Raw genomic sequence first — 23,154 nt, 5'->3', positions numbered from 1 at the left:
AGTGCACCTTACTAGGGACTTACTAGTAAATCAAATATGCCAATCATGGATAAACCACTTACATACAATTTAAACAGGAGAGCATATGCACTTTAGCACTGGTTAGCAGTGGTAAAGTGCTCAGAGTTGAAAAGCCAACAGCAACATGTCAGAAAAATATAGGAGGCAGGAGGCAAAAAAGTCTGGGGATGACCCTGCAAAAGCAAAAGTCCAACACAACCCCCTACCAGCCTAAAGCCAGGGGAGAACAATCAATACCTTGATGTACTTCCCTGATTGGGGCGATAGAACAGGGACCCAGGCCCACAACAGCAGGGGCATGTTCCAGTTCTACGCCTTCCTGACTCCAGTTGGATCCCTCTGTCCATACTCTCAGGGCCCACTAAGCTAACCCATGGGGAACCCTTCTCCACATCTACAGACACCATCTGTGCAACACCTAACTTTACTTTGCTCACAGATGTATTGCAATGGGCAGATAGTACCACCAGGGCCAACACAGTGGTGTTGCCCACTCCACCCCCGGGGTGTGACTCTCGTCCTCCCCCCCCCAGGGGCAACTCTGTCCACCAGGACAGCAAGCCACAGTGGCCCCAGACAACTGTCAGGGATGAGAGCCCGACCTCAGGCCTCTCTAACCACTGTGACTGTGGAGAGTGGGGGGTGGTAGCCCCAGGTGCCTGGCACCCTTTGACCACTCTCTCTTCCACCAGGTCAGGGATGACAACCTGACCCTGGTCCTCCCCTCTGGGGCTCTGTACCCTCCCTGCAGAAGCGGCACCCCCAGAGTCAAAAACTGTCAGGGTGCTTGTAGAAGCAGTCCTGCACAATTCTTCCATCAGTGCAGGGATGTTAACCTGCAACTGATCCTCCAACCTGGGGTCTGTACCTTCAGGTTGGACCAGGGCCAGGGGTGAGGCTTCCCTCCCCCTGCCCTCTCTTCTGGGGTCCTGAACCACCCAACTAGGAGTGGCCCCCCCAGAAGACAACATGGTAGGGGCACTGTTAGCAGTAGCCCCTTCCTCCAGGTCAGGGGAGACACCCTTAACCTGGCCTCCCAATCCAGGGTCTGTACCCACAGACTGGATCACTGCCTGGCAACCCAGGACTTCCTGGGGGGCATACCTACCCCCTACCAGGTCAGAGTTTACCCTCTGAACCTGGTCATCCAACCTAGGGTCACCACCCTGCGGTTGAACCACTGCCTGGCACACCAGGACTTCCTTGGGAGCACACTTACCCCCCATCAGGTCAGAGTTTACCCCCTGAACCTGATTATTCAACCCAGAGTCACCACCCTGCGGTTGAACCATTGCCTGGCACACCAGGACTTCCAGGGGGGCACACTTACCCCCCTCAAGGGACACACTGTCCCGAAGGGCCACACAAGAGTCTGGCTGGCGCAGGTCTCCTGACCTCTGCCCATCTGACAGAGTCGGGATTCCCCCCAACCCAGAAATGGTCTTACCAAGGTCATTCATGGGGGGCTCTGCTCTCAGAGCTGGCCCCTGACCCTCCAGGTTCTCCACTGGGGTCCGCAACCCCCTCTCAACCCTCTGCCTGGACTTCTGCACCCCCTCACTAGGAGTGGTACTGCCAGACACCAGAACTGGTGGGACGCTGGCTACAGCCGCCCCCCCAAGTTCTCCTGACACTGTGGGGTCTCCCTCAACAGATGGCCCTATGGTACAGGCTAGGCTCCCCTCCTGGTGTTCCCACAGGGAACCCTCCAGGACCTGGGACCGGATCTCGGGCACCTTGGGCCTCAACCCATCCCCATTCCCTCTCCTCTGAGACTGGACATGGGGTCCCTCACCCATCCCACTACACTGGGACCTACCTGGGACACTACGATCCTTCCCTACCTCACCTGGTTGGGAACTACCTAGACCACTCCTCTCAGGAGCACCCCCAAATGCCTCTTCAGACTCTCTGGTACTCACCCAGAAGTCTGCCTCCATTGTAAGCTCCCTGGGGTCAGAGAACTCACACTCCACCTGGTGTTGGCATAGCTCTGGAAAATAAGGACTAGACATATGCTCTCCAGCAATTACATCACTCAGCCCCTCACATGAATTAACCAAAGTACCCTTCACCCACCCATCCAGTGACTCTGCTTTGACAAAGCACCCCACATCACCCTCCTGAGACTGGTGAGACAATACCTGACTGTCCCTGACACCCAACCCACACTCTTCTGGGATGTCTTCACACTCCATAACCAGGACTTCTACTTGGGGGGAACCCCTCTCCCTGTCACTCTCACCTAGAGTCAGTAGAGTGTCCCTCCCACCAGTAGGAATATGACTCCCCATGCCAGTTCCCCAATCCACCTCAGGGACCCTGTGCATCACTGGAGCTACCTCATACCCCTGAACCTCCTGGCGTGTGTTAACTCCCTCCTTCAAGTAGGGCACCACCTCTCTGGGCATGTGCACTTCTGCAGCATCACTGGATACAAGATTTTTGCTGCCACCATCTGAACTGGATTCAGCCCTCATGGCCTCCAGCTTCAGCTCCTCACAGCTCAGCTCTTGAGCTGCAATCCTTTCTTTTTCCAGGACTAAGGCTCTCTGCTCCTCAGCCCTCTCAAGCTCTGCATCTAGCTCTTCCAGACTCCGGATTCGAGCTAGGAGCCACTCATCTCTTTCTGTTCCCTCCTCTTCGGAGTAGTCATCCTCCTCAGACTCATTTGGTGGTGTTGCCTGACAACGTTTCAATTCATACTGAAACAGGGCTGACTCAAGATCCTCCCTTCTGGATTTCTTGTTCACAGCCAGTCCCCTTTCCATGCAAAATGCTTTAAGCTGCCACTTTTTATACATAAATAGGTGCCAGAAATTGACTTCCATTCTGCAAAGGCTTCACAACCAAAAAACAAAGTCCAAAAATATCATCAATACTTCCAGGAGGACATCAGAGAACAAAAAGCAGAATCACAAGACAAGTAGTATGTGGTCACGTAGTGGTCTGAGATCAAAACAGTAGTGTACACTTAATTACTGTATGTCAAGTACAAATACAAGTCCAAATCCCGACCGCTGGTCACCAATGTTAGAAATGGGGTCTTTGGTTGACAGTCAGGTTACCCCCTGTTCAAGCAAGGACCCTCACTCTAGTTAGGATAAAAGAGAATCACCCTCAGCTAACCCCTGCTTACCCCCTTGGTAGCTTGGCAGAGCAGTAGGCTTAACCTCAGAGTGCTGGGCGTAAAGTATTTGTACCAACACACACAGTAACTTAATGAAAACACTACAAAATGACACAACACCAGTTTAGAAAAATAGGAAATATTTATCTAGACAAAACAAGACCAAAACGACAAAAATCCAACATACACAAGTCAAGTTATGATTTTTTTAAAGGTTTAAAATAAAAAGAGTCTTTAGGTAGTTGTAACAACACACTAGCGCTGCTAGCGTGTAAATGTACCTGGTTTGCGTCAAAAATAACCCCGCACGGGCGGTGTGCGTCGAAAGTAACCCTGCACGGCTGTGTGCGTCGAAAACAACTCGGCACGGCGGTGCGCGTTGAAAAAGCCAGCCACACGACGATCCGAAAGTCCCGCGGCGCAGGGTGCGATCTCTCAGCCTCCGTCAGCGATGCTGCGCGTCGTTTCTCCTGCTCCGGGCGTCGGTTTTTTCGGTCGCGTTTCCTGCGGCGTCGTTTCTCAGCTGCGGAACCGGCGTCGCGTCGTTTTCTCAGCCGCGATCGGATTCGCGTCGATCTTTTCTCCGCACGGTGCTCGGTGCGTGTATTTTTGTCCTTAGGCTGCCAGCCTCTCCTTTCAGGGTCCCAGGAACTGGAAGGGCACCACAGAGCAGAGTAGGGGTCTCTCCAGAGACTCCAGGTGCTGGCAGGAAGAAGTCTTTGCTATCCCTGAGACTTCAACAACAGGAGGCAAGCTCTACATCAAGCCCTTGGAGATTTCTTCTTCAAGATGGAAGGCACACAAAGTCCAGTCTTTGCCCTCTTACTCTGGCAGAAGCAGCACTGCAGGAAAGCTCCACAAAGCACAGTCACAGGCAGGGCAGCACTTGTTCCTCAGCGATCAGCTCTTCTCCAGGCAGAGGTTCCCCTTGATTCCAGAAGTGTTTCTAAAGTTTGTAAGTTTGGGTGCCCTTCTTATACCCATTTTAGTCTTTGAAGTCACCTTTCTTCAAAGGGGACTCACACCTTCTTGTGAAATCCTGCCTTGCCCAGGCAAGGCCTCAGACACACACCAGGGGGTTGGAGACAGCATTGTCAGAGGCAGGCACAGTCCTTTCAGATGAGAGTGACCACTCCACCCCTCCCTCCTAGCAGAGATGGCTAATCAGGAAATGCAGATCACACCCCAGCTCCCTTTGTGTCACTGTCTGGTGTGAGGTGAAAAACAACCCAACTGTCAAACTGACCCAGACAGGGAATCCACAAACAAGGCAGAGTCACAGAATGGTTTAAGCAAGAAAATGCTCACTTTCTAAAAGTGGCATTTTCAAACGCACAATCTCAAAATCAACTTTACTAAAAGATGTATTTTTAAATTGTGAGTTCAGGGATCCCAAACTCCACCTGTCCATCTACTCTCTAGGGGAATCTACACTTTAATCATATTTAAAGGTAGCCCCCATATTATCCTATGAGAGAGAGACAGACCTTGCAACAGTGAAAACGAAATTGGCAGTATTTCACTGTCAGGACATATAAACCACATTACTATATGTCCTACCTTATCCATACACTGCACCCTGCCCTTGGGGCTACCTAGGGCCTACCTTAGGGGTGCCTTACATGTAAGGAAAGGGAAGGTTTAGGCCTGGCAAGTGGGTACACTTGCCAAGTCGAATTTACAGTGTAAAAATACACATACAGACACTGCAGGGGCAGGTCTGAGACATGATTACAGAGCTACTTATGTGGGTGGCACAACCAGTGCTGCAGGCCCACTAGTAGCATTTGATTTACAGGCCCTGGCACCTCTAGTGCACCTTACTAGGGACTTACTAGTAAATCAAATATGCCAATCATGGATAAACCACTTACATACAATTTAAACAGGAGAGCATATGCACTTTAGCACTGGTTAGCAGTGGTAAAGTGCTCAGAGTTGAAAAGCCAACAGCAACATGTCAGAAAAATATAGGAGGCAGGAGGCAAAAAAGTCTGGGGATGACCCTGCAAAAGCAAAAGTCCAACAATCATCAAATAATCAAGCAATTCACCAACCTTGCTAAAATCCTTCCTTATCATATCAAACCCAGACAGCAACAATCTCACACACACCATACTTCTAAAGCGTGAAGTTCATAAGAGATGTTAGTTATGTTATGAATATAGGCATTAACAACCCTTCTGTTATCATGTATGACAGTGCAGCGTCTCTTAACCACCTTCTTTCGCATTAAGGATATCCAGCAAAACTCAGTTTTGCATTACAATTGCTGTAACAGCAATTAATTCAGAATTAATTTGAGTTAGGGCTCCAGCTGTAAGTGAAGCAAGTGGGTCCACAATTATGGACAAGCGTCTAATCTTCACCTAATGTATAGCCACACCTACAGCAGTAATAATAGCATATATAGCATCTAATATATCTTATACTATCTGTCCAAATCCATCTTTCACTCTCCTCAAACCAACTGCATCAGCCGTTTCACTCATATGATAGACTCTTGGAAACACCAAAGCAAGAAAATATGATGAAGCCGAACTACGCGGCAAATTTAAATATGCAGTCTTACCACACACATACCTCTCAGAATCAGCTCTTTATCAATCATAAAATCACAGTTTTAACATAATATCTTCACAATCATTTTCTCCCACATATTCAACTTTCCCAACTTTGAAAGATTCTTGACATGCCATACACAACTCATCCTTTCTTTCATGTTCCTTTCTCAACCTGGGATGAAAATTTGATGTTCTAAATTCTTCTTCTTTCATTTGTTCTCTTATCTTGCTCTCATTTCTGCAGTGTCTCACAATCCTTACTCTACTTTTATTGTACTCTTAACATATTCATACTATTCTTTAATTAAACCACACATGTACCCCCGATTAGTGTTTTCACTCTATGCTTAATTTGTGCAATTGTTTGAGAAATCTACCATATTTAAAACCATTGTTAACACCTTAATCTTTCATGATAGGTAGATCATTCAACAAGACATTGAAATGCACTAAACAAGGAAACAAAAGCTAATTCTTGTTACATATGCTAACAAACAGTGCATGATAAACTGTGAGAGGAAGCTAAATATATGTTGCTTCCTTACCTACAGAAGGTAGAAATGTACAAAGCAATTTTAACATTTCTAATATCTACATATTCACTCAGTATTTTATCATAAATATTATCTTGAAAACCATGTCACTGTATTAAGTTTCACTTCATTGTGTACTGTATTTAACCCAACCCTTATGGAGATGTATCCCATCGGAGAAAGTAAGCACCACAACAAGTCAGCTAAGACTATCAATATCATTATTAAGGTGGTCAAACCAATAACTTTAGAGAATTTGCTGTATTTCACTATTGAGACTAAAATGGAAACTATTGTGAAGCTCAAAAAAGGAAACTCAGCAAAAAGTTTTTTAAAAACAATAAACGGTTTTGTTATTTTCTTCTTATTTCTTTAAAATAATAATCAAAACAAGCAAAACTGCAATTTTTTTAATCAAAAGTTTATTTCAGTTCATGCTCTTTAATGGTTCTCTTTCTTACTGAATTTTGCTGTATATTTCTCTCACTCAGCTTTATCTTTAACAGTCTTTCAGAAAGTTGCAAGGTAAATATTCCATCTTTACTAGTTCCTTTGCAGGTTTACTTTCATTGGTGTCTTGGCAACAATTTATTGGGCTGTAGATTTCTTGTCTGACTCTTCTTCATCTGTTGCTAGATACAAATAATAAATACTTTCTATTTGGAGTTCTCTTTCTTGCTGTTTTTTTGGCAACTGTTGACTAATTATTACTGTTTTCTGTATCTGGTTCAATTACTTAAGGTTCTTCATTGATTGACTATATTCTCTTGTTACCAGGGCTTTTTAAAAATAAAATCTGCTGGAAGTCTCCAAAATGGGCCCCCTGATTTGCCAATACGATTCACCACAGTACCAGCCCTTTTGCCCTGCTTATTCTTCTGACAGACTAAACACTGTGAGCATAAACTCTCAGCAATATTTCTAAAATGAGTGTTTTACCAATATGTTTTGAAAGTTCTGAGCAAGGAATCCCTCACTAAGCAAGGGTGGCCATGAAAAAAATGTGGAAATAACTTGGTAAAGGATACAACATGGAGTCTGGCAAAATATACTTATGTTCAGGGTAACATATAAATCCTAGTAATTTTACTTGGAACCTAATTTTTCCCATTTCTTTTTCTCATCTTCTCTAGCTTCCTCTGGAAAGTCTTTTAATTCATTCAAGGAAGCTTAAATTGAGCTTAACAAAAAAGAATTGTCATTTTCTGTAATTTACATGAATTGTATTCTTTATTCATCTTATTCATTTTCTTAAAAAACTATTCCATTTTTAAGTACACCATATCTGGCCAGGTTGTATGACACCTAAACAACGCATGCCTGAACAACGTGGTCGGAACCACGATCGCGTCTTTACCCCGAGTGCCTTTGCCACGCATGCCTTTACAATTAATTTCGTTTTAAAAGCATATGTGGTAAAGAAATATGCGTGGGTAATCCCCCTTCAATGCATCCTGCTCCTGGCCTTAAAACTACCCTGATCCCTCCAACCCGACCCTCACCCTTAAAACTACTACAACCTCTCCGCCCTAGGCCCTAAACCTGAAAACTACCCTGACCCCGACCCGCCTGCCCTTAAAACGACCCCACCCTAAGGTCTAAATCCACAAAACTACCCTGACACCACTGCCCTAAGCCCTAAAACCCTCAATGCACCTCTAAAAACAACCTCCTCTCCCCAAACTATCCTGACCTCCTCGCCCTGAGAGCTAAATCCACATATCTACCGTGACCCATGCCCGCCCTTAAATCTACCCCAACCCCTCCTGAGACCTAAATTCTGAAAACTGCCTTGATCGCCCCACCCTGAGTCCTAAAACCCCCCATGCACCGTTAAAAAAACCTCCCCTCGCCAAACTACCCCGACCCCCTGCCCTGGGCCCTAAATCCCCTCACACACACCTAAAAACAACCTCCCATCCCCAAACTACCCCAACCCCCCCACCCTCTGCCCCAATTAAAAAAAAATCGCCCACATCCCTAAAAACAACCCCAGCCCCACTTACCTTTCCCGATCCTTCTTCCTGCTCCTTCCTGCTTGCCCGCCCATCCTTACAGCTAGGCCACTTCCTGAACCACGCATATGCGTCCTGTCTTAAATAAGCATATGCATGGGTAATGCATATGCGTGGTTCAGGCAAGCGTTGTTCAGCTTGCGGACAAATGGCAAGTGTGGCTGCACTGGCGTAGTTTAGGCTGTTTCCCACCCAGCCTTCTTATCTGTATATCTGTTTCCAAGATTGACCATATATTTCCCAGCCTTATGGCAATCACACTTGACCCCAGCAATCTCATTTGGCAGCTGTATTGCTCTCAATTGAGCATGAATGTAGAGACTTGTTTCTGATGAGAGCTCCAGAAGATGTCATAAAACCCCTTTATGACCACAGTTTCCAAAATCATAGACCACTCCAAAACCATACCCGCTGTCTGTATAAATTGTCACATTACAATTGTCTGACAAACAACAGGCTATTGACAATGTAACCAATCCTGCCACTTGTGCTGAAGTTACATTTAGCAGATAGGATGCTTCAAGAATTTTAGAAATGGTTTAGTGCCCCATATTTGTTTCTAAAGCAATAACCATCAACAAACAAGGACAGATCAGCCATTTCAAGAGGAATCTTTTTAATATTTGGTCTTGGTTTGGTACATCATTCTGAAACCTTGATACATCCATGATGATACATCGTCTTTATCATAATTTTCATTTTCCCTGTCTTCACAACTTTTGTTTAAAATAGGAAGCAATGTTGCTGGATTCAACAACTCCAGGAACTGATTCAACATCTGAATGAAATGTTATCAACAGCCAGAATGACTTGAATGTAGAATATATACAAATGAAGTATGTCCGATGGCAATTCCTTCACTTTGTTCAATGGCAATGCAAACAGCTGCAACTGATTTCAAACAGCCAGGATAACTTACAACTACTGGATCCAACATAGTTGATAGGTAAGCCACAGGCTTCATTGCTGGCCCAGGTTTCTGAGTAAATATTGGAAGGCCCCACCTACCTTTTTCATGGAAAGAAAGAAAGAAGGTTAAATTGTCAGGCATTCTAGCGGTAGGTGCATAGTACAAACTTTCTCTCAAAACCCAGGTGGTGCCTCAACATTTTTTGCAAAGTGGTACTGGGTCCTTTATTTCACTATGAGTCAACCTTATTAAAGGTTTTACAATCAAGGAAAAATTTGGAATCCACAGACGACAGTAGTCAACAATTCCCAGGAAACTGCTCACCTCCCTCTCGGTGGCAGAAGGATTCAGCTTCAGAATTGGAGAAATAGGTTCTTTTGAGACTTTCCTTGTTCCTTTTTCAATGTGATGACCAAGATAAATCACTTCCTTTTTACAATACTGCATCTTTGCTGGGGGTGGCTTATGACCACTGTCAGCTAAATGATTGAGCAAAGCAATTGTATCAAGTTTACAGTCTTTTTTGGTCTTGTATGTGACCAGTGGATCATCAATGTCCTGCACCAAGACTGAGTTACAGGGCAACCTCACATTTTCTAGAGCTTTCTTTAATTTATAACTAAATAATGAAGGACTCTCAGTATACCCTGTGGGATTCTACACCAAACGAGAACTTTATCTTGAAATTGAAACATGAATAGGAATTTGCTCTTTCTGAAGAGGAATGGAGAAGAATGGTTGGCATAAGTCAGTGGCTATATACTATTCTGTATCCGATGGAATTTGAAAGAGGATTACTGTTGGATTTGAACAAATGTTCAACGATGGCTGACTATTTTTTCTTTACTGCATTATTCTGTATTTACTACTCAGTTTCATTATCTCCATGACAAGAGAGTTACCAAGCACGTCACAAAGAATTCCCTGCTCAATCATTATTTAACTGACAGGCTTAATTTCTTTTCCTGCTTCCCTTGTAAGTTTATGCTGTTTAGTTCTAGGAAAAACAGCATTTGGCTTTACTTTGATCTTCACTGGCATGGCACTTTTCTTCGGTCCTGTCTCTTTACTGGAAAAATCCCACACCTCTTCTTTAAAAGCATGTCATACATCCTGAAACAAATTATCCTTAGTCAAAATTGGGAACTCTCAAATGTTGTGATTTAATTTTAAGCACTGAAATGTCATCTTCAATTTCAACTATATTCTAAATGCACACAATTCATCTTGCACAGGATTCACAGGACTTGAATCACATAAAATGAACTGGTGAATATTTTCCATTGTCCCTACTTTAACTGTGACATCTGCTGTAACATGATTACCAATTTGTTTTATCACTGATCTTTTAACTTGGATTTCTCCTCCAGAGAGAGTTATGTTTAGGACTTTCACAGAATGAGCTGTAGAACGGGTAGCTCCTGTGTCCATTAAAAAAGAAACGGGTTGGTCATTGACTTCATTGTCAATGTATGGGCCACTTTAATCTACATTCAGGGCTACTCCAAATAGGAAATACTCCTCTACCTTCAGGCACTGTCACTGTGAATTATTTTTCTGGAGAAAATTATGAAAAATCATTACTCAAAATCAATTGGTTGTGCTGGTATCCTGAACTGTAAGGCATTTTGATCATAATATTTTTCTGCAACACTGGGGCTGTAGACATATCCATGAGAAATTATTTCTAATTATGCATAATCTGCTGAGAAGCCCGATAGGCTGAAACAATTTACTGTATGTCTCTAAGCACCTGAAGAACAAATTTATTTGGTATTCAATATTGATTTCGTCATCATTCCTGTTTTCAGTGTCTGATGTCACCACATAAATGACAACCAGTGTTCTTCTTGAACACATCAATCTTTACATTCATTCCAGAATTATTAATCACTTACCACAAAGTTGCATGTGCCTCCTTCCATTTCCTGTCCACACATCCTGCAATGAAGGTGTTTCATTCATTACAGCATTATCAGATTGAACATAACTCAAATTTGAACCTATCAACTGATTTCATGCATTCCGCTCAAATTGTTTGTCTGGGCAGTCATCAGCATCTCCTTGATTTTCTTCTGCTTTGCACCAAACCAATCACTACTTACTACTACTAATACTTCTACTAATCTACTTAGCAAGCTTCAGAATTTCACCAATACTCTGTCTGTCAGCATATTTCACTTTGCTCAATGTGATTAGTAAGCTATGTACACAAACCCATGACAAAAGCAGAGATGAAACCACTGGTACCATCATTGTTTGGATCCTTGACTCTGATGTGCTTCTTAAAAACCTCTATGAGCATCTCATGATAAGGACTATTTCTAAGGACTGGAGAGAAGGAGGGGACGACATAGCAAAAGGAGTTGCTCTTTAACGTGCAACCATCCTCTGCTACCAGAACGTTGTGGGAGCAAAAGCCTACCCCCTACCTCAATCAGTCTTCCCACAATGTGATGGATTGGAGATGGTGTTAACCTCATTTACATCAGGCAATATGTTACTGTTGTTAGGCACTTCCCAAAGCATCAAAATCAGTCAAAATACAACTCATTAATTTATCTGGGATTTAATAGAAATTAAGTGGGCCCAATCAATAGCTGAGTTTTAGATCATTAAAACTTAAAGGGTTTTATTACAAAACTGAAAAATAAATGGAGCAGAGTCAATGGCCTGAAGTCTCTAAAGTGAAATGTTATACAGAGAATGCAAAAATCAAGACATGTTCTAAGTTCCAAAGGGCAGCAAAATCAGAAAAGGGTCAGGCATCATTCCTAGTAGAACAGGAAATTCTTCTCAATATCTCTGGTTCACAATATCTCTGGTTCTCAATATCTCTGGTATCCCACTACATGAATAATTAATCAGCACCCTTTATGCTAATGTTATATGGAGCTGTTCAAGGAAAACAAGATACATTTATATAATAATGAATAGATTTACTTGAAGCGGCAGAAGACATGACAACCAACAAGTTTTCATTTACATTCAAGCTAGAGAAAGTTCAACATGAGCAGAACAAAATCAACATTACAAATATCCAAATAGATTACAGATTGCCTGTGAGTCACGGAGCTGGTGGGGAGAGCATGAGTGTTGAGGGGGCATACGTGAGTGACAGAGATGACTTCCATTTTAGTGAACCTAACAGAAATTTAGACATTGATCAAAGACCACTGCCAAATGTATTTTCTTTTAGAAAGAGGATGAAATGATGGAACAAAAGGAATAGTAAATGATGGGCAGTTGACATGCAGGGTAGACAATTGTTTCAGTTTTTATTAGGATATAAATAGTGAGAATGAGAAGACATCCATGATTTGATTGATTGTCATCCATCTAAAAGCGAAAGGACCAGTGGAAAGAACTGATTGTTAAAGTCAACTGTAAGAAAGAATGGAAGGAGAAGAACACTAGCAAGTCCAAGAAACAGAGAATGGGCTGCATGAGAAATGAAAACAAAACAAAAACCGAAACAAAGTATAGGAAGAAGTATGAGGAGGAGGAAGTAGGTATCTGACTCAAGAAGCAAATCGATGAATAAGAGAAGAGAGAACAGAGCTGGATGGAGCCTAGATATAGGTCAGAGCCACCTAGAAAAATATAGAAACAAAGATGTAGAAGGGAAGGTTAAGAGTACATGCAATATAACCTCAGTGGTTGCTACAAACTAAATTGAAAAGTGGACTTAATAATCGTATTCATGATTTTCTCATCAAGCTCAGACCGATTGTCTTCTCTATCAGTGTACTACTATAAAGTATTTTTAGGGTCGAGTGCGTAAAGCGCTCTATCTCTTTTTCATCTCTCTATGGGCTTGTAACCACACCCATGTCACACCCATCCTTTTGGTTGGTTCGAGGGCTTGCCTTTGAAAATTTGCTTGATTTCCTTAGTGAAAGGCATGCATAAGGAATGCCTTTTCTGGTGTTTAGCCCTCCTTGAGCACACTGGCCAACTACTGAAAACATGTTTACCGTATGGTTTCTGGATTACTTTTTCTCTTTATTTCGTAGGCAGCAGGATCTCACTGTCAAGTCAAGCTCTTTACATGACATTTACCCTGTTACATGTATAATTGCACTTTTGCCCTTACATGGATAATTGCACTTTTGCCGGTAACATGGATAATTGTACTTTTGCCGATAGGTTTCACTACCAGTGAACTTCTGTTTCCTTTTGTGTGTCTGCTTCGTGCTCATGGCGGCCATCGGCTCGCATATGTGAAACTGTTTTACTTTTCATTTTTAGTTTATGTGGCAAGAAAAGTCCGGTTAGGAGTTTACAACGCTAATAACCCTAACTCGAGCAAACGCGAGACCCATTGCATTGCAAATGTTTGTTTTATATTGCAGTGACTTCTTTGCAAAAAAATAATCCCACTGATGTTAATGGCAATCAATTCTTACAAGCTTGCTTAAAATGGTGAATATTGTTTCACTGTGGCTTACTAACATATTAGATTCGTTTTACATTGCCCAAACAATGCTCGGTTTCATTTATCACCTAACTCCCCTCCACCACCCACTTTGCTTTTTTTTAACAGCAAATGTTGGTAAATTCATCTGTTCTGTTGTTTAGAAATGCCACTTTGAGGTTTGATAACAGCAGTACATATGAACTATTCAGTACATGTACTTAAGTAGTATAGAAGTTAAATATTTGTAGCACAATGTCAGGGTTAGCCAATATATACTAGCTGTGCCCTTGTAACTATGTGTGCTTCTTTACAGGTTTATGGGCACTGGTGAACAATGCTGGGATTTCTGCATGGGGTGAGACTGAATGGTTACCGATTGAAAAATACAAACAAGTTGCTGACGTGAATCTTCTTGGGAGTATCAGGACCACGCTAGCATTTCTTCCTCTTATAAGAAAATCTAAAGGTACACATTTGGCATTGTAACAAGTGACATGAAATGTATCAATTAAACAAATGTGGACCTTAAAACAGAAGTGTTATCTAAATACATGTTTTTCTAACTTTTACCCTCAACGTATTCTATCAATCTGCTCTTAATTCAATTTAGGTTTACAGAGTTAGTTCCTTAGTTCCTTGAAGCTTCCCTGAGTAGAACCCACCAATCATTTTGATTTCTTTTGAGTGCGATCAGCCTGAGGCGGAGAACAATGTTTTTCTACTGAATTATATCATTAATAGCATTGAAGGCACCCTCTTCCTAAACAAAACCACGAGGAAGGGAAAGATACAAAGTTTTTAGGAGAAGCAGCTAGATTGAGAAAAGAAAAAGAAGTGGATTCTTCATATACTGAAATTAAAGCAGAGATTTGCCTTGAGGCCTGGCACTAAAGAGGAGAACTTGCCAGGCAGATGTACACATATCCAAGTACTAAAAGCCATGGGCCAAAGTGAAGAGAGCTAGTCAATGAAGTAGTAGCCAGTGGGAGGCAGGTGAAAAGACTAATGAATAAAGAGAACAGACTGAAAGCACTCTGGCTACACATACATATATTTGTCCTATAAAACAGGAGTCTGGTGATACAGCTATAGCTGTCTGTAGGCCAGGCCTAAACATAGTGAGTGTGTGGTCTTTAGACAGAGGACAGAGGAGGGAGATTAGCTACTATTGAGAGAATGGGGATTGCATGGAAAGAGTAGGGAAAGTAGGCTGAGGATAAAACAGGGAGTACTGTAAGAGAGAGAAAGAAGAAGAAGAAGGTAGAACTCAGTGTAGGAGCTGCAGAGATTTTGGAGCATGGGGAACAGCGACTGTAGTCAACAGAGAGGAAAGATCTCATGACTGGAAGTGCTGAGGAGTAAGAGAAGGGTCTACTCATAGGAGAATGATTAGGAGGTATTACTGAGAATGGATAGAAGATATAGCAGGGACTGCCTAAAGGAGACTGGACATGCATCAGGAACTACTGAATGGGAATCTTTAGAGAGTGTTTGGAGGCAGTTGTCCAAAGCCAAGCGATTTCTGGGATGAGGGGCAACTCCACAGCAGCCACGTTTTAGTTTGCATATGTTTTACATTTTCCTCTTGTCAGGTTACATATGTGTGACAATTAAATGCCCTTATGTGTGATAGGTTGAGTGGCATTTTATATCAAGTAGAACAAAGTAGCCCTGGTCATGCAATGAGATTGTGAGAAATGGTCAAATTTGTGCACTGTAATGATGCAGCAACTGTCTGAAAGCAGTTGCAAGACACCTGAAAATGCTTCTTCTAAGTCACTAACCTATCATTAACATGACACAAGGAATTATGGTACCAATCTCTTTTAGGGAAATCAGAAAATATTGGGGAGGAATTAATCAAAAGTCACATCCACTGACAATAGCTTGGGTCCCATTCTAGTCCATTTGTTTTCACCAGCTATGCCACTTCAGACTGAGATCAGCCATATGAAAATTGTTCTACACCCTGCTCCAATTGGAACAGTTCAGCCCAAGCTGCTTGGCAAGGTCTGCACTGAATGAAAACACACGCAACTCCTGACAAGTTTAAACCTAAATGTTCTTCCCACCATATACCTCTGAACCGCAGTGAAAGTGTTTGGACCTGTCCAAACCAAGCTTGCATGTCAGGAGACATTTGCAGACATGGACCCTTTGCTACAGATTTTCAGTGGCTCAGTGACTTTGTGTTTGCAGATTCATAGAGGTACACAGTTTTATAAAGGTGAGCCAGGGAAGTAAAGGGTCTTTTTTGCCTCTTGCAGAGGGCAGGCCTAAGGCATGATGCTGAGCTGAGTGGCAGTAAATGTTCCACAATGGAATTTAATGCTCTGAATGGACCAAGGTGACATCATCATGTATGTATGTATGTGGTATTTGTAAACCACGATTCTAGCCAAAAGGCATTGAAGTGCTGTACAGTGTCAAAAGCAGGCTTACAGTCAACTAGTGACAGAGGAGGTAGCTTGATGCTGGGAGCAGAGGCTTACTATTACTTTCCCCCAGAATACCTAAAAAGGCATAATACACCCCCCTTTAAAAAACGTAACATGAATAATCAAGACCCAGACAACTACAAACCCATAGCAAATGCACCAGTACAAGGAAAACTTTTAGAGAGAGCAGCTTTCGCCCAGATGCACAGTTCATTGAAGACAATTCCATACTTTCTGACTCCCAGACTGGTTTCTGTCCAGGAAGAGGCACTGAAGTGGCCTTAATCTCTATCTGGGATGGCTTTAAATGCACAGTGGACCAGAACGGAGTTGCTGCCCTTTTTCAATTGGACATTTCAGTGGTCTTAGATACAGTGGATCATTATGCACACATCCAAAGACTTAAGGGAGCCAGAATAGAGGTCACAGCCCATGGATCACATCCTACACACACAACAGAACAACTACTCTACATACCCCCCATTCTTTTTTAAACCATAAAACATTAGAGCAAGAGTCTCCCAAAGCTCAATCATTTCAACTGTGCTTTTCAACATCTACATGAAATCATTACCAGATCTGATCAGTGGATTTAACATCACCTGCTATAACTGTGCAGAAGATATACAGATACTTCTAAAATTGTAAAGCCCTAGGGACATTGAAACATCAGAACTCTTTGATTGCCTCCGGGCCATTGAACAGTGGGTGACATGGAACCACCTCAGATTGAATGTCTCTGAAACCAATATACTTACCTGTGGCCACAGTAAAACCTACAACACTCTTTGTGCCTGGTCTGATGACCTAGGAAGTAAAAAACCTTAAAATTACCATGGATGGCAAGCTGTAAGTGAATCCATCAGTGGTTAAGGTAGCCAAATCAAGCTTTCTCACAATGAAAACACTTCAGCGCATCTTCCCACACATACGATTCCTGCACAAGGTTCAAGCAACCATATTTAGTGTCCTATCAAAACTAGACTACTCTAATGGTCTGTACGATGGCTTAACTTTATCAACTATGAGAAGACCAGAATTCAGAAATCTGCAGCTAGACTTCTTCTACATGTAAAGCCACAAGCACACATCTTCCCTGCTTTGAGGGTGCTACACTCGTTACCAGTTGCCAGAAGATCCTCCTTCAAGCTGCGTTGTATCACACACAAAGCAATAAATGGCACAGGACCACTTTTCCTCAGGAAGAAAAACAACAAACACATACAAAAACAACAAATACATACAACAAATGAACCTAAGCTCAAGAATGGCTCCTCGCCTCATAATTTCTATATACAGGGAAAAAAACATGGGTGGAACATCTTTCTCTGTTCATGCAGACAAACTATGGAATTTCCACCCACAAACATAAGATCCACAGACACCCATCTCCACTTCAATAAATTAGTCAGAAGCTTGTTTTTCCCCACAAGATGAGTACATTCACAACTCAAAAATGTACCACAACAATATACTCAGACATGACAAACTATGCTTCTCACAGTATGGAAAAGAGCTGTTGCTATACATGTACACATCATTGTACTTTGAACCGTGCCTCCTGCTATAAGCAGATACCTTTACATAAGAGGAAAAATATATATTACACCACAAGATACATTTGTATATCAGATCTGTCAAATCCTAGATTATTTAAATTGAGGTGGTGTGGTGGGCTATGTGTGTATGTATGTCCCTCCATAAAGTTAGCAATCAAGTGCCTTAAGAAATAGACGCAATATCAAAGAGTAAGCTTTGACTCACCCCTACTAGCTTTGTTACAAACCAATAGGCTTCTCCTCAGAGAAATGAGAGAGTAGTATTCAAGTAACACCTAAACAATATTATAGTCAGGGGACTGGAATTATGTGGCAGGAGAACCAAACTACGCTGCATTATTTACCAAATTATGCAGAAAGGAAAGGCAAATTCTGCAGAGTAATGTGGCACATTTTGTCAATGTATTACTTCATAAGATTGTCATCTTTACACATGTTAACACTGTCTGGGCAAATGCTTCTAATTAGTACCTGTTTAACACCCAAATACAGCAATAGGCAACTGAAAGAAGATCAGTTAACCTTTGAAAAGGGCCTTCCACTGTGAGGCAACCTGTGTCATTGAGTTTTTACTAACGTTTGATCTAGTAGGAACATATTTGTAAAAATCTGCAGTTTATGTATCAGATGCCAGATTATGTGGTAGCTAGGTTCTCCAAGGGTCATGCCTACAGCAATACATTCTGAGTCAGTCATTGTTTACTAAATGTCTAACAAGTTACAGTATGGGCACGAGTATGCTCTTGAGAACAGGTACATGAAAACTGGGAAGGCTGTTTATGGCTGGGGCTGTGACGCTCAGTCCTTAGAGGTCAGATTCTGGTTTCACTTTTGGGTTATAGAGAGGCAGTGCCACTTAAAAGGACAGCAAGCAAGGAGCAATGTGCTTGGAAACAGCAATTGTTGGGCTTTCCCGCTTCCAACATAGTTTGCACCAGTTTGGTGTTCCCACACATATTTTGTTATTTCCCTTTCCTTGGCCTTCTAAGCAGTTAGCTCCCTCTTAGGCAGGGTTCTACCAGTATCCATTCTTCCGTCTGTTCTCCTAAATTCCTGTGATAGTCTCCAATTTGTATTCATCCATTGCTGGGTGCTCACTTACTGACACCTTTAAGAAGTAAGGTCTGCTTAACCTTTGTTCCCAACCCTTTCAGTTCTCTGTCGCTATGTTGATAGCTGGGAGGCTACTTACAGAGCTTCTACTGCTCAATACTGGTAGGCACTACATTGAGTCTGGGCTTGAAGTGATTGATGGTTGTGATTGACCCGTTTCTAATGTGTTGCGTGCTTTCAGTTTAGAACTGCGAAGGTCTAGAGAGTCTTTGTGAGTTCCTGAGACATGCTGAGGAGCCTTACCATCAGGATCTCTCCTTTCCCTCTCCCTTTCTCTCCCTCTTCCTCTCCTTCCATCTCTCTCCACATCTTTCCCTCTCTCTCTCCCTCGCTCTCCTGACCACCTTTTAACCATGGTAGCATTATCTTAATCTGTGTTACTTGTCACACTGAAGGTTCCCTTAGGAACAGCGACAGAAAATCTCTGCTCCAGAGAAACCATAAATAGTTTTGAGTTCTGGCACATTGTTTAGGTAAACATTTTGCTATCCATTATGTGAGTTAACACAATTTGCAGATATTTCTACAGCCGTAAGGCTATCACGAGAAAGAGTGGGGACTGCAGAGAGACACAAAAAAAAAGTTAAGCAAACTCCTACTTAAAAGTGCGGACCGCAGGAGCAACAACTCTGCAAAGTTATTTTTTATCCTCCTGCAAAAGGAATGACCGAGCCACCTTTACCTGTGAGAAAACATGGCCCACTCAATTTCACTAGATAGCCAATGGAAGCATCCCTGGCATTCACATTTTTTTCACATACGTTAATTCAAGTTTCATAGCCAGGGTGCTAGAAGGCAAGTCAAGGAAGAGAAAATGGGGCTGCCTTAAAGTTGCACTGGCTTCTTGTAACTGCTGCCAGTTAACACCCTTTCAACTGAGTGAAGGCAAAAAGTTATTTTCCCATTTGTTTCATTCCACCGAATCTTAGAAGGCAATTTATGGACCTGATTTAGAACTTGGCGGTAACAGTCCGTCCGTTGGTTTTCTAACTGAAAACCCGCCAGCCACCATGGCGGTCCGTCCTCCAGCCCTATTTACATGACAGTGGTCCCATAGGTGAAAGCTCCCATGAGTCCCGCCAACTCTGCCAAGGATTCCCATCCGTGTTGAGGGTGCCATACAACACATTGGCTGACGACAGGACTCCAGCCACCATTACCACTGTGCAGATTTGGATGTACCTTACCGCCAAGCCATCTGTGATTGTCCGACCTCCACATCTGAGTTGGCAGATTGTGGGGGGATGGGGTGAAAACATACCTTTTTTCCAGACTCTACTTATGTTTTCAACTGGACATGACTGGATAGCACCTTCCGTCGGTTCTGTCACTGGTCCATGGAGAAAACACAACCCCTCCAATTGTCGGACTCGAAGATAGAGAGCCCGCATTGTGTGGACATATCATATGAGCCCGGGGCCACTGCAGTCATAAACATGTCACAGTAATTTACTTTAAATTACTGTGACATGCATATGTTGGAGACACAATTGGTCACACATGGATGGGAACACTCTGGTACATCACACATATCGCACACATACACAACTTGGTCATCTTGGTGCCAGTTTTCATTGCCAAATGAATGCTGGCACCACAATGACTGTACAGTTACACTTGCCAACTGTGTCCATGTGTGCACATTGATGATGTTGTGCTTCCAGTTGTGTATGTGAGTCAGTACTTGTATGTGTGTGTGTGTGATGTGATTGGCTAGTTGAGGTGGAGTGTGCTGGAGTGGGTAATGTGGCTGTGTCAGTATGTGTGTCACTTGCATATGAGCCTGATGTTGTTATTTATGTTGTGTTGTATGTTGTGTTGCTGCGTACAACATTCATGTGAGTGTTTTGTGGTGGTCATTGTCGTGATGTGCCTTTGAGTGAGTGTGTTTTCGTAGATGAGTGTGTAGTTGTGTTGGTTGTTGTAATTGTGTCATGTATGGGTGCAATATCAATAGTGCGTGTATATTGTGCCATGGATGTACATCAATGTACGCCAATGTGGATTTGTGGCATGTACATGTTGCGTTGTGATGGAATGGCAATGGATAAGATGTGGCATGTTGTGTCTTGTGTGATGCTGGTGTACACATATGGGCAAGCTACAGTGTGTTTGTGACTTACCTGTATTCCATAGCCACTGCCATTGCCCAATGTCCATTGGGTCGAGCGATGGCCTCCCTCCATCAGCAATACACCGGCCAGTACACCGCCTGTAGGACTCTAACATCTAAATATGGTCAGTGGGAACCCACCGCCTAATGGCTAGGAAGAACATTCTGTTGTGGCAGTCTGCGTCTCAGCCACAATACATCTAAATATGGTGGTCGTAATACTGTCGACTTGATGGTGTGACTCAGGGCCACGGCAGATTGGCGGTATGACCAACAAGGCCCAATATGCTTTGATCATTATCTTTGTTTCCTACCCTTCTTGTGACTGTAGAAGCTCTCTCTGTACTTTTATCCTAATTGGTGCTAGTACTTCCACAGTAATTGATTAGGGGACACAGCACTCTCAACTGTGTACCCCTCCACATACTGTCAAGGGCCTCATATCTGACCTCAAGTTGCACCATTCTAGTAATTGCACAGTTGCTAAAGTCCTTGAGATTCTCTATTCACAAATGTACACAAGGAGAATACATTGTAATACACAGTATATCGTGTGCTTACTATCCTGGCCATTTTTCAACCCTTGAAATTTATACACGTTTTATCTACATGCGTGTCATTGTTTTATGTATGTATTTGATTCATTAAATTTAAGCATATAAGGAGAGTAATTTGTGATATATTTGATATTTAGACATGTGTCATTGTCTGATGTAAGTACATATGATGTACAATATGTACATGCCGCATTTGGGAGTATAGGAATAAAACTTGTTTCTTTGTCTTCATACAAAATGAACTTTTTGTAATTGCTAGATAGGATACAATTAAATAACATTGAAGTTTTGTAAAAGATTTATTGCCACACATGATTTGTGTTCATGTTGGGATGAATTGACTAATGTGTTACGTGTTTTTGATTGTATTCCTTGATCCCTCCCCCAAATAAGCCTTACAGTATCAAACCCTGTGAATACATTGTCATGTTCCTCCAAAAGCAGCTTCTTCAATGTAAGGCTGTTAGTACTGTTAGCTCACCGGAGCTCATGGCAGCCTGGCTCCACCGGCACAGACAGAGGAATCAGATGCTTGGTCGGAGACAAAACAAAAGATACATCTCGGTCTCAAGCAAGCACCACCCCCAAAATATTACTTTTAATCTTAAAGCAGTCCTTGGTATATGGAGAGACTGTTTCAGTCTTCTGCAATGACTATCACTTTTGAAATCTATTACAGCAGAGACATACCATTCCATATTCGCAGTGGCTCACATTTACACAGTATTCTCCCAGGCCTTGTGGGCTTCAAGGCACAGTTTTTGCGTGACCCTGCTAAGCCAAAGGTAGCATTTTTTAACAAGTCAAAAACAATAAACTTTGACATGTGCTGGCTTCAGCACCTGTTTCCAGCAACTTTGAGTCGCAGCATCAGTGGTGATGTTATGATTTAGAGTCACTCATGTGGGTAGTGTAAAACTTAGGGCCGTATTTATACTTTTTGACGCAAAACTGCGCTAACGCAGTTTTGCGTCAAAAAAATTAGCGCCGGCTAACGCCATTCTGAAGCGCCATGCGGGCGCCGTATTTATTGAATGGCGTTAGCCGGCGCAAGCAGACCGGCGCTGCCTGGTGTGCGCGAGAAAAACCACGTACACCAGGCAGCGCCGGCGTAGGGGGAAAATGGCGCATGGGCGTCTTAAAATGGGGCAAGTCAGGTTGCGTCGAAAAAATCATCGTAACCCGACTTGCGCCATTTATTTTCGACGCCCATCCCCCATCAACATGACTCCTATCATTGTAAAGATAGGAGTCATGCCCCCTTGCCCAATGGCCATGCCCAGGGGACTTCTGTCCCCTGGGCATGGTCATTGGGCATAGTGGCATGTAGGGGGGCACAAATCAGGCCCCCCTATGCCACAAAAAAAAAAAAAAAAAATACTTACCTGAACTTACCTTAATGTCCATGGAATGGGTCCCTCCGTCCTTAGGTGTCCTCCTGGGGTGGGCAAGGGTGGCAGGGGGGGTCCCTGGGGGCAGGGGAGGGCACTCTGGGCTCATTTTGAGCCCACTTGTCCCTTAACGCCATCCCTGACCCAGGCGTTAAAAAGCGGTGCAAATGCGCCGTTTTTGGCCACGCCCACTCCCGGGCATCATTTTTGCCCGGGAGTATAAATACCACGTAAAGGCCTGGGAGTCATTTTTTAAGACGGGAACGCCTCCCTTGCATATCATTAACGCAAGGAAGGGGTTCACGCTAAAAAATGACGCACATTCCGGGAACTTTGGCGCTAGACGCGTCTAACGCCAAAGTATAAATATGGCGTTAGTTTTGCGCCGAA

General features: G+C 43.0%; 1 protein-coding gene across 1 annotated transcript in view; it reads left to right on the top strand.

Moving 5' to 3' along the window:
* The window catches only part of LOC138295686 (retinol dehydrogenase 7-like), a 146,611-nt gene that overhangs the window by 35,675 nt on the left and 87,782 nt on the right, over positions 1-23,154 (top strand). The window contains exon 2 of the mRNA XM_069234131.1: positions 13,907-14,059. Within this exon, the coding sequence (XP_069090232.1) occupies positions 13,907-14,059 (153 nt within the window). The remainder of the gene's footprint in view (positions 1-13,906; positions 14,060-23,154) is intronic.

The sequence above is a fragment of the Pleurodeles waltl genome, chromosome 5, assembly GCF_031143425.1.
Source record: "Pleurodeles waltl isolate 20211129_DDA chromosome 5, aPleWal1.hap1.20221129, whole genome shotgun sequence".
NCBI classification, from domain to species: Eukaryota; Metazoa; Chordata; class Amphibia; order Caudata; family Salamandridae; genus Pleurodeles; species Pleurodeles waltl.
The sequence above is the reverse complement of the archived record's forward strand: the minus strand, read 5'-3'. Positions and strand labels throughout refer to the sequence as shown.